The sequence below is a fragment of the Eretmochelys imbricata genome, chromosome 6 (assembly GCF_965152235.1).
Source record: "Eretmochelys imbricata isolate rEreImb1 chromosome 6, rEreImb1.hap1, whole genome shotgun sequence".
NCBI lineage: Eukaryota > Metazoa > Chordata > Testudines > Cheloniidae > Eretmochelys > Eretmochelys imbricata.
In genome coordinates this window covers 113,863,775-113,877,090 of record NC_135577.1, presented here as the reverse complement: position 1 = coordinate 113,877,090, position 13,316 = coordinate 113,863,775, and the positions used below count along the sequence as shown (strand labels likewise).

Genomic DNA, 13,316 nt, shown 5'->3' with positions numbered 1-13,316 from the left:
TCTCAAAGCACTTTATAAAGGAAGTATGTATCATTATCCTCTTTTTACAGATGGAGAAACTGAGTCACAGAGATGACACGATTTGCCCAAGGTCACCTAGTAGATTAGTAGCACAGCTGGGAATAAAACCTAGGTTTTCAGAGTCCCAGTCCAGTGCTTTAGACACTAGACCACACTGCCTCTCCTGCACAAAACCAGAGAAAACAAGAGGAATACACAATTATTGTTATTTAATTAAATTATGATAGTGCCTAGATGCCAATCAGGCTGGGGTCCAATTGTGCTAGACATTGTACAACCATAGAGGAAAGGATAACCCCTGACCCAAAGAGCTTACAGTCTAAAAAGAAAAATAACATAACGGATGGATGAAACAAACAAGCAGGTTGAGAAAGACAGGGTAACAAAATAATAGGATGTGCATAATTCTTAGTCAATCAGGAGTGGTAATCATAACTTGCTGCCTGCTTACCTGTTGTGTCAATAAAAGTATAATATGACCTGGGTCTTTATTACTTGGGAAAATGAATGTTCCTCAGATCTCAAGTTCATTTTTCAGAGCTATTTTTATTTGCAAACAGATCACATTTGATGTGGAAGTTACTGGGAGATAAAAGATGAAATCTCACAATGCCATTTTTCAAGTCACTTTTAAGACTAGAGTTGCACTTTTGTGTTTAAACAAACAGCAGTGGCCATTCTGGCAAAACAGCTGGTGTAAAATGCACATGGGTGCAACATAAAAAGTCAGCCTCAGACACAACGTGGTAAGACCCAATCACCAGGCTGACGGAGATTAATAAATTAAAGGAAGCATGCCCAACTAAGTTGGGCATAAGCCATCCCACTCCTATCACATGTTAGACACACCGTGGCCAAGGGACCACATGCATCCTGTTCTGGCAATCATAAAAGGGTTCAAAATGGGGACAAAGAATATTGAAGTTCATTGCCCCCCCAACAAAGAGATAGGCAATTGCTACATTCAGATGCAAAAATAATCCACACACGACCCCCCAGGACAGGATAACAATTTATAAAGGGATATAAGCCTCCGTGCTCCTGGGCTTAAACAAACCACTAACAGCCTGGTTTTAGGCAGCTGTTTCCTGTATAAAGAGGTTATTACACAATAGCCCACTACAGGATTTGTTGCACCTTCCTCAGAAGCATCCAGTACTGGCCACTGTTGGCAACTGGACTAGAACCACTACTAGTCTGATTTAATATGGCAATTCTTATGTTTCTAGAAACACGAACAATAAAAAGAACCTGTGAGCAGATCCTCAGCTGGTGTGAACTGCCATAGCTCTATTGAAATCAATGACAAGTGACAGTTCATACCAGCTGAGAATCTGCCCCTGCAAGTCTAAAGCATATAGCGTTAATCAATATACTATGCAATTTACACACAGACACACTAAAACAAAAATGCCTAAAATTTTGACCTCAGACTAAAATTAAGGTTTACCTGAGATCCTGTCAGAACAATGGTTTTACCCAGGTTCTCACACATGAAGGATAAAGCCGAAGCTGTATATGCCATTGTATCCGTGCCATGAAGGATCACAAAACCATCGTATTGTTCATAGTATTTCTGGAGATGAAAAGACATTTTTTCACATTAAGGAGAATTAGAACAATGCTGTGCTGACACAAATCAGACACATATTGCTTTACTTCTACTACTGCAGGGTGACAATTTTAACTGCTATATGTTAAAAGTACTATATTTTATATATAAAATATGTTTCCTCCTAGAGAAGACCAGGTTTTCAGTTTAACATAATTAAGAGTTAATAAGGCAATCAACATAAAATCTAGTTCTTCTAACTAATTATGGAAGAGTCAAAGTCTATGTATACATATTAATGCAGCATTTTTAAAGCAGAAGGCTGCTAATTAAGAAAAGTTTAGCAATGGCGTTAAACAGGAATGTTAACATATGCAAATCTGTCGCACAGTCTGATTTCTTGTAGCTGTTTTTACTCTGGAGATTATACCATTTACAAGAACAGATTAGGCAAACCAGTACAATCGTACTACACCAAAAACAGCTCATTTAATCCAATCGGCAGAAAGGCAATTTGCCAGTGTAAGAGTGCCCTCTTCCGTTCAAAAGTTAACACTGAAGTAACTATTGTATGATGTTTAACTTTTCATTGGTCACGTTTCTATGAATCTGCATTCTCTAACAAAGGCAGATGAACAAGCATGAAATTGTCACTACTGTAGGTCCATGGCTAAGTAACAAACTGAAAGAGCTCTCACAAAAAAGGACCTCTGCTATTGTTAATGTGAACTATTCAAGACATGTACACATTTAAAAAATAAGGAATGTGAAGGCCTCATAATATTCTGGGCTGTAATAGTACAAAGGCACACAGTTCACAGCAGATTCCGTTGGAATAAAGGTATCTGCTAGATTTCAGAAGGGGGAAGAGGAAGGCCAAAATTCCTATTTAATGAGCTGTTCATACAAGACATTTCCTAGTGTAATTCTGCTCTCTTCATTTTTTTAACTACTATTTTACCTTTGATTTTCAGTTGAGCATGTGCCAGCAACAGCATGGAAGTCAGCACGAGCATGTTTGTTTGTTTTCATGAAATGGAATATTTCTTTTAATGATGTTACTTGCCAGAATAAGCAAGCATTAGTTTAAGTTTTGCACTACTATTTCATCCGACAATATCACCTCCTCTACCACATGCCGATTTCTACCTCTGTACTTGCCTACAGATACTCAAATGAGTACTATTACCACCTACTCAGAATTTGATGGGGCCATTCCCAGTTCTGCAAGCTAAGCATGCAGGAAATAAAATGGTTCAAAAATCTCTTTGGGGACAAATCATCATGTTATGATGCCAAATTGCAACATGCTAAAGTCCGCACTTAACTTCTGACATGATACTGTGGTGGTATGTCATGATAAGACTGCCCAAGACAATCAAGCTTAAACTGTGGTTATGGTCAGAAAAATAATCAGGAGTCTCTTCTTACTCAACCAATATGCTCCCGGTGTTTTTTCAGAGTCTCATTTGCTTACATTACAAAAGCAAATTTTTTTATTTAATATTCTCATTAGCACTGTAGTACTAAAAGAGCTACGGGAGAGCGAGCTGGATTTGCTTCTGGCCTGTGCATCATCAACATATAGTTAACTGATGTTTCAGTGGCAGAATCTTTATTAAGAATGACGTATCAGCCAGAAAGAACATAGCTTGACTTAAATTCTGAGTTTGAAGGGCTGGCAATTAGGAAAAAAACAAACCATCTTTTAACTTGTAACCTGAGGAGATTTGATCTGAAGATCATTGATTCACAAATGTGAAACCCCACAATTTTTTACAGAGTTATTTTTCAGAATGGAACCAGACTATAAGGGTCCTATTTTATTTGTACTTTACTGCTAAGTGTTACTAACACATGGGTGGAAATTTAATTTAGCTTCACTTTAAGGACCATATTCTTATCTGGTATGAACTGGTGTAGTTCCATTGACTTCAATGGAGCTATGCAGATTTACATCATTTAAGGATGTACCCCACAGACTAAGATCAAATCCACCACCACTAGCCACCTCCTTCCAGGCAGTTTTCCAATATGATGATACAGAAGCTAAGAGTAGCACACTGATCAAAAGATGTATCTTGATTTCTCTCTCATGCTCCAAAACAATAGAAAACAATAAAAATGCATATTTCTTAAATAAAGCGTGTCTCTTTGACAAGTCATCAGCATGCCACCATTATGCTCTGTAAATGTTCAAGATAAATTATGTTTCTCCACCTTGTGGTAGCATGCACTTAAGCAGGAAAGTTTAAATGAGAGCTACAGATTAACAGAGAGGAAAGAGTTCCTTGACAGAATAAGCAAGCAGGAAAGCTCATATGAAAAAGGAGATTTTGTTGTGAGCTGAAGCTAAAATAAAGCTAACAAGCAATTTTTAAGAAAATACAGTCGCGTTGTGCTCTCTTCTGTACTGGAACTGCAGTTGAGAGAGGCCAACATGCAGAAGTGAAAATCAGAGTGCAAATATCCTTCACAGTCACCCATTTGCAGAAAAGTGGCTCTTTGATATAAAGTCTGCTGGCTGTAACTCTGCATGTTTGTTTAATTTTTTTTTGCAGTGTGACATACAGGACTGAATCAGGGACCGTCAGAACTAAAAGCATGAGAGGGGTACATCTTGAGCTAAAAAGCCAAGACTATCTGGTTGGGGGCTATAACAGACTCCTACCCTCTGTGGCATAGGCATAGAGGGAGACCTATAGCATACATTCATCAGTGGATTACATGAGCAACTGCCTTCATAAACAATTTGATATTTTAAAAGATTAATATTTTTTTAAGAAGTCAAACATAAACCACTGAGGTCATTCCAATGTGAGCTGAAGGCGGCATATGTTCATCTTGGCTCAATCTACACTTATGGTGTCTGAAAGTTTCCCCTCATGGCTGCAGTAGCAGTGCAGCTCCAGTGGTGGTAGCAAGAATGGGAGTGGCCAGCCCGTGATGTCACCTGCACCTCAGAAGACATGGCGGGAACAACACTGGCAGCTGGTCTTCAGTAGGGCTCCAGAGTTGCTAGCGCTGGTGGAGCTGCCTTGGTGCTACTCCAGTGACGGAGGAAAAAAAGATACACTATACACAAGCCCAGCTGAAATGTCATCACCCACGTACAGGGTGAACAGAACCAGGAGAGCACAGTGTTTTCTACAGCCAAATTCATAATGATTCATTTTACAAGAAGTCACGTCTAATTTCCTAAACGATTGCACATTAATAACTACATGTTCATGTTTCCCAATGTTTTGTCACAACAGATCTGCTTCCTAAGAGCACACAACTGATATAGACTGGGGGATGAGGATGATTTTTGCTTAAACCACACAAAATTCAAGAATTTCATAAGTTTGTTTTCATAAATGTCAGTTATTTTTGTGCACATAGACATTTCTCCCAGTGTAAGAAATCCATCCACAATAATATTGTTCTAATGACTAATGAAGCTAAGCAGTCTAGTTTCAGTGTCCAAGATAAGGGACAGGAAAAAAAAACTAATCCGTTTTTCCCAGTTCTAATCATCCATGCTACTAGTACTACAGAGCCTCAGATACATTATTTTCTTTCAATTATAATTGACATAATTTTGTAAAAATAAATCGCATAAGCTAACTATCAGTTATATAAAATTATTTCAATGATAGCTAAATGCTCAAACATTTCTAATACATCTGACATTTTCACAAAGCATAATCTCTCTCCTGGCTCTTATTTGCAAAACTATTACTTATTATATATCTTTCCATCAAGTTCTTATAAGCACACAAAAGTGAACAATTCATCAGCAATCTAGTGTGCTGTGTAAAATACTGAATAGTACTGTACTTTTAATAAGTATATAAATGATATGAGCAGAGTACAAGTGAATTATTTTATCAGAAAGTGAAAATAATTAAACTGCAATATATCACCTGAAAAATGATCAAGCTTTCTCACACTTACAGTACCTCAATATTCCTGGCAATTTTAGCCCAATCATCTGTCGTCATGTTAGAAGAATCAAGCAGTGGTGAAAGTTCCAGAATTGTGTAGACAATTCTTTTATTTTGTTCAGAGAGACTGAAAAGGACAAGAATATGAAAAAGTTTTAGGCTATGAACTATTGTGTGCTCATAATTTTTTAACTTTTAACTGAATGAATGATTCATGGTAAGCCTGTTTTTGTTCACATGTGTAAAAATACGCAATGGAATAGTGACATCAAGTTTGGTAGGTTAGGCCTGCGGACATGGTAGAATTCTTCTATCAAGGTAGAGGTGCAGCGAACCATGAGCTTGTGAATTACAACACCCTAAATAGAAAGGTTACAGAGTAGCAGCCGTGTTAGTCTGTATCCGTAAAAAGAAAAGGAGTACTTGTGGCACCTTAGAGACTAACGAATTTATTAGGGCATAAGCTTTCGTGAGCTACAGTTCACTTCATCGGACGCATACAGTGGAAAATATAGTGGGGAGATTTTATATACCCAGAGAACATAAAACAATGGGTGTTACCATATACAACCTATCCTTGCAACAAAGCCCATTGCCAACTGTGTCCACATATCTATTCAGGGGACATCATCATAGAGCTTAATCACATCAGCCACACTATCAGAAGCTCATTCACCTGTGCATCTACCAATGTGATATATGCCATCATGTGCCAGCAATGCCCCTCTGCCATGTACATTGGCCAAACTGGACAGCCTCTACGTAAAAGAATAAATGGACACAAATCAGACATCAAGAATTATAACATTCAAAAACCAGTCGGAGAACACTTCAATCTCTTTGGTCACTCGATTACAGACCTAAAGGTGGCAATTCTTCAACAAAAAAACTTCAAAAACAGACTCCAACGAGAGACTGCTGAATTGGAATTAATTTGCAAACTGGATACAATTAACTTAGGCTTGAATGAAGACTGGGAGTGGATGTGTCATTACACAAAGTAAAACTATTTCCCCTTGTTTATTTCCCCTCCTACTGTTCTTGTAAAGTGCTGGAAATGGCCCACCTTGACTATCACTACAAAAGGTTCCCCCCACCCTCCTCTCCTGCTGGTAATAGCTCACCTTTCCTGACCACTCTTGTTACAGTCTGTATGGTAACACCCATTGTTCCATGTTCTCTGTGTATATAAAATCTCCCCACTATATTTTCCACTGTATGCATCCGATGATGAAGTGAGCTGTAGCTCACGAAAGCTTATGCTCTAATAATTTTGTTAGTCTCTAAGGTGCCACAAGTACTCCTTTTCTTTTTCCTAACTATAAAGAGTTTACAAAATCCTAACTTTTGCTTTTTGCTGTAAAGTGCCAAAAAGTAGGAAGGCAGGGAAAAACGAAACCTAGTTTATTGGACTCACCTTACCAAGCTCTAGGGCCCAAGATTAAAAGTTAGTTTATTAAACTCTACTTCAGAAAGTTACTAACATTTTAAAGGTTTCAGAGTAACAGCCGTGTTAGTCTGTATTCGCAAAAAGAAAAGGAGTCCTTGTGGCACCTTAGAGACTAACCAATTTATTTGAGCATGAGATTTCGTGAGCTACAGCTCATTTCATCAGATGCATCTGATGAAGTGAGCTGTAGCTCACGAAAGCTCATGCTCAAATAAATTGGTTAGTCTCTAAGGTGCCACAAGGACTCCTTTTCTTTTTGCGAATACAGACTAACACGGCTGTTACTCTGAAACCTGTCATTATGCAAGGCACTGCATTTAGCCGTATGGAGTGCATCTGATGAAGTGAGCTGTAGCTCACGAAAGCTCATGCTCAAATAAATTGGTTAGTCTCTAAGGTGCCACAAGGACTCCTTTTCTTTTTAACATTTTAAAAGCGGCAAAGAGTCCTGTGTCACCTTATAGTCTAATAGACGTATTGGAGCATAAGCTTTGGTGGGTGAATACCCACTTTGTCGGATGCATGTTAACATTTTAAAGTAACTCCTAAGGCTGGTCAAGCAGCTCCACAATCTGCCCATTGCCTGTGGAGTACACAGAGAAGTTGGTCAGCTTTGAAAAGCCTTCTAATGCTTGCCATGGGGTTGGAGCACTTACAGCAGCTGAAGTACTTCCCCCCTTAAGCTTCCCCTGAATGGGTCTCTTGTGGCCCTTATACGGTCCACGTTAAAGGAGAGAGCAACGCAACCGTTTGCTCCCCTCACAACTTCCTCATAATGCTTCAGAAACAAATCTCTTCTCCTTCAGACATTAATCAGCCCCCAAAAGTGGGATATGGCTCACTGCAAACTTCAGGGAATAAGATGGAATACCCATCATGTAAGAACCCTTTCTCTCCCCTGGTCCTCATTAGGAATGTGTGTGTGTGTGCACGCAAGCATGTGTATTTTTTTAAGAGGAGATTCTCACAGCAAAACGCAGGTAAGCAGGGAAATTTGTTAAGGTGACTTTAAGGTTGAGAGTACATTCTAGTAAAAACTCTTAAAGGAAATTCAGTCACAAGGTTAAACTGGCAAGATATCCAAACATTTGAAAACATTGCAGTGCGCTGTTAATATTTTCCATTTCAACTAGCTTCCTAAATGGCAAGCTACTGGCACACAAGAAGCTAGCTGAAATAAAAGATATTTGAAGGGCAAATCAGCTTTTGATATTTTCTCTTCTGAGCAGGTAGGTCCAGGGTTCCCTTGGAATACAGATGTGATTAAGATGAATGGTCATTTGGAGTATGAGCTCGATGCAGAAATTACCAGGTAAGGTTCTTTTGCCTGTGTCATGAAGGAAGTCAGACTAATCGTCCCTTCTGCCTTAAAATCTATAAACCTATGAATCTGAGGATTAAGTATTAAGTACATCCTTATAAAGTACTGTTACAGTCTGATGCTTATTATGGAATAGAGGGGAGTTACCATATCTAGTTTTTTAAAACCTTTTATTATTAACATTTATAGTGCAGTAGCACTCACAAGCTCCAATAAGGATCAGATCCCCATGTGCTAGGTGCTGTACAAAAACATAACAAGACCCTGCTCTGAGCAGCTTACAAGAAACATACAAATGGTGGGAGAGAAGAAAAAATCAGATGTATACATTTCTTATATACACTATTTATAAACCAAAACAGGAGTCAATTATCCCCAGCTGCCATAAATCCATCATTAATTGGCTAATATCTTATAGGTATCATTGCAGAGTGGTTCTGCATATTTGAATAGTTTATAGTGTGAATGTTCAAACAAACTTTCTACTGTTTTCAATCTTACATAACTGACATACTGTAACTAAGAAATGTAGGTTTCATACAGGATTTTGCCTTGTTAACATTAACCATTATGAAAACAAACACTCTGTGAGAGCAAGGTTTTAAAACAACTAGAAGGGAAGTCAAGAAACAGTAGTGAAAAGAGATCCTCTGAGCCAGTGCTGTTTAAGAAGGAGACACATGATAGTACGGTCAGTCAATTCTTTTACTAGTGGTGGAAATAGCTCCACAAAAACAAATCTTTGAGTCAACAGAATGTTCCATTTCATTACATTAGAGTTATCAGACTGATCTACAAAGTCCACTAAATGTTCTCATTTTCTTTCCCCAAAACATATAATATTTCTCAATTGACTAGTTAAAATATCACTAAGCGATCACTGAAATATAAAAAGGACAATGGCAAACAAAATTTTGCCACACTAACCTTCGTGAAACAGTGATCAATAATATTAAAGAACCAAAAAGATTTTTATTTGACAGTCCTTCACCTGAAACATATTTTTTAAACTTTATATATTGCCCCTATCTGTACACTTCACATGAAATGCACTTAGGACACAAAAAGGACACATCAGTAGAGTTCCACTATTCCTTTAAATTCCTTTAACAATGTCTTTAATAAATTATTCAATTATAAGCACAAATAAAAAGTCATCTATCAGTAAGAAAACATATTTTTCTTAAAATAACCAAAATATTTAACAAGATCAAGTATATCATAAACTCATGTTTTTATTGTCTCCTTTGGACTTTCCTTTGTCCTAATTTCTTTGTTTTAAGTGCTTCAATTTATTGAGGCCTGAACTAAAAAATTTACTTTATTGCTTGGTTTATGTGTCTCCTAATTTTCCCCTTAAAGAGATGATTTTCCATAATCAATCTCATTCATCACTTCTTGTAGCAAAACAGCCATAATTCTATTTAACTTTTCAAATATTTTGTAAAATGTACTCCTGCAATCTATGTGTAACGTAACATGTTTACAGGGATTCAGTCATTCGTCACAGCTGGGGAAGACATCAAATTAGCATATGGTCCTCTAAATAAAACCTATAAGCCTGTTAACCATTGCCCAACAGTTAAAAAGCCATGCAGATTAATTATAAAGCCCATATCTAATTACCATGATGTTCCATAAGTTTGGGGCAGAAAGAGACAATTGGCTTTTAGGGATTCTACACAGCATCAGGGACTGTAGAATTAAAGCATGAAGCCAGTTCAAGGCTGCAATAATTAGCTGCTGCTGCTGCTACTTCAGACATATACTGGAGATAATTCACATAGTGCTCTATACAGTATGTGACAGTACCATGGCAAATAAGCACCCATGTGTATATTTGGGGGAAAAGGTTTAAGCTTCATGACATACATTGACTGTGAGATGGTTGATTGCGTATTAGGTTTTGATAATTATTTTGTAACATAATTGTGTTTGGCAACTAGTAGAGATTGTATTAGGCACTATGTAGATCAAAATAAGTACATACTATGGTTAACTAATGTGTTTGGCATTCTGATGTTAAAGTAATGTCATATAAATATTTTTGCTAACCCTACAGGGATTTATCTTGTGGTTTTAACACATCAGCTGTTAGAACATGGATGAAAGGTAACTCCACTAGCTAAGACAGGTACCTGAACAGATTTTATTTTCCACACATTCTCTTTTGATATTCCCCTCTGGCCACAAAAAAGCCTAAGAACTACTTGACTGTTAAAAAACATTCATATCCAGAGGATTATCTACTTGAAATCCCAGAATTTACCAAATACCTGTAATTACTTATTTTAGACGGTCTCAACAATTTGATCAAGAAGGTATTATTTTGCCTTCTACCAATTAAAAAGGTCATGATTAATGACCCAACAAGGTATAACAATTTAGCACTCATAAAATAAGTTATGTTATTTTAAATTATGTTAAACTAATTTCACAAGACCAACATTGGAGTCTTCATGTTAAGACTTCAGCACACTTTACAAAAATTTCTCAATATAAGTAGGGGAGACATGTTTTTTCAGTTACTTACGGAAGCACCAAGGTGTTATCAGGAAATTTGTGGAAATCATAGAGTTTGGTTTCTTTCGCATATACGTCATCATGCAGCATCGGCATTTTTTTCAGGGCCTTTACTAACTTATTAGCTTCAGGAGCAAGTCCTAGAAAATAAAGGGGGAAAAAACTACTGATGAAACATTCATTTGTCTGTTTCCCCTCTCATTGATTTTTCTTTGGCTTCTTCTGCTCCCCTGCATTGACATTTCGTATATTTGCCAGCACAGATTTAACCCAAGCATATCTACTCCCAAATGAACACTCAATATTAAATAGACATGGTTAGAAAGATTAAAAGTAACTGCTATCATTGCTTAAACCTTAACAGGATCAGAAAGGAGAAAACATCCTACTTATAATGCACTCTTCCAGATCAGTTTTAAATCAGTTACCAGCAGGTTTAGAGATTGTCAACAAATCTGTAAACAAATTCTCTGTAATTATTTCCCTGACAGGTACCAGAATCAGGAAAACAAGAGAACCCTTTATTTAGTAAAAAAAAAATAATGATGTTACCTCCTTCCTACACATCGAACTTTGATTCTTTATCCATATTATAAGACCCTCAGCCACCAATGACATTCATCCATTAGCTTTTTGTGCAACTGGGAATTTAACTAACTTGACAGATTATGAAGAACTCAGATGGAGCCAAAGCCATTTCAGAAATCATTTAAAACACTGTGTGCTCTCTCCACCCCCACCACTGTTCTCCAAAGGCAACTTTCTTGCTATGCTACCTGTAATAGACAAGCAGGAGTTGGGTTCTGAAAACCCCCATGCATCCTAGGAACTTTTAATTTTAAGTTTTCTTCCTCTCTTGCTCAGAGGAGGATAAAGTCGGTAGTCCAGTAGGCAAGGCGGGTATTGCATTATAGACAGTCCTAGTCTTTATTCTCAGACATGCACCTCTGATATGCTCAGCCTCTTAAAACATGGAAACTCAATTTTTAAATGTGGATGGAGCTTTCAAAGTCTAAACCCAGTCTGAGTTTAAGTTTAAAATGTTTTTCATATATATAAGAAACCTTCAACTCCTGACTGCATTTCCTGGTCTAAAGAGATGAGGTTAGATAACAGTCTGTTTCACCACTCAGAGCCTTAACCTTGTCAAAACCAAATACCCCTGCCCTGCCCTTTCTCTGAGGCCCCACCCCCACTCGCTCCATCCCCCTCCCTTCATTGCTCGCTCTTCCACACCCTCACTCACTTTCACCAGGTTGGGGCGGGAGCTGGGGTGTGGGAGGGGGCAAGGGCTCCGGCTGGGGGTGCAGGCTCTGGGGATGAGGGGTTTGGGGTGCAGGAGGGGGCTCTGGGCTGGTGCAGGGGTTGGGGTGCGGGGGGGGTGAGAGGTTTGGGGTGCGGGAGGGGACTCTGGGCTGGGGCAGGGGTGCAGGGGGGTGAGGGCGCCGGGTGGGGCAGGGGATGAGTGGTTTGGGGTGCAGGAGGGGACTCTGGGCTGCGGGGGAGTGTGTGTGGGGGGAGTCCCAGCAGCACTTTCCACAGCTCGGAGGAAGCAGCTGGCAGGTCCCTGCAGCCTCTAGGCACATGGGCAGCCAGGCGGGTCTGCGCTGCCTTCGCGCCCACAGGCGCCACCCCCTGCAGCTCCCATTGGTCATGGTTCCTGGCCAATGGCAGCTGCGGAGACAGCACTGGGGGCTGTGCACAGAGCCTCCCTGGCTGCCCCAAAGCCTGGGGCCACAGGAACGTGCCCGCTGCTTCCGGGAGCCACAGGGAGCCTGCCTTAGCCCCAGGCCCCTGCTGCGCCACTGACCAGACTTTTAACGGCCCAGCCCATGATCCGGCCCAGCTGACCGGAGCCACCAGGGTCCCTTCTCGACCGCGAGTTCTGGTCAAAAACCAGACACCTAGCAACCCTAACTGTCAGAGCCAGAGGAAAATAAATACCTTCCCCTTCCTCCTAGAGATTCAGTTTAGGGGCGGAAAGGGAGGACCAGACTTCCAGTAGTTAATGTCAAGGGCACCAGCAAATGACAACAATGCATCTCTGGAGCTATGAGGTGTCGCACAACACTCTCCTTGCCACTCAAAATCCCCTCAATCCTCCCTTGGTTCCCAAATGTCAAGGGCCCAGAAGAATACAGATTTTCCTAGTAATATTTTCTAAAATGTCTAAGGGACGTAGGAACTTAAATCCAATTGACTTTCAATTATACTTAGTCTCCAAAGTGCCTAAATCACTCATGAAAATAGGACTTGCACTCCTAAGTCACTTAAGCATTTTGAAAAATTTACCTCCAGTCTACAGATTAGTCTCAACCACATTTTTAAACAGGCTCCTTCTGTGCTGGGCAGCCAAATTGATTATACTGTACTAACATGGTCAGGACCGTATAGATCTAGGGTCTGAGTCTCAGGTGACAATTATCAGGCCCGGATTTCTCATCTCCCAAACCCCACAAACTGACATTGAAGATGTTTTAAATGACAGTAAATGTAAAATATTGTAGTACAAAACATTAT

At 39.3% G+C, this 13,316-nt stretch overlaps 1 protein-coding gene across 1 annotated transcript in view; it reads right to left on the bottom strand.

The window, feature by feature from the left end:
* Window positions 1-13,316, bottom strand: part of ASPG (asparaginase) — an 82,848-nt gene that overhangs the window by 58,176 nt on the left and 11,356 nt on the right. Inside the window, exons 2-4 of the mRNA XM_077820532.1 lie at window positions 10,807-10,936; window positions 5,518-5,629; window positions 1,472-1,597 (exon numbers count right to left, since the gene is read on the bottom strand). Of these exons, the coding sequence (XP_077676658.1) occupies window positions 1,472-1,597; window positions 5,518-5,629; window positions 10,807-10,936 (368 nt within the window). The remainder of the gene's footprint in view (window positions 1-1,471; window positions 1,598-5,517; window positions 5,630-10,806; window positions 10,937-13,316) is intronic.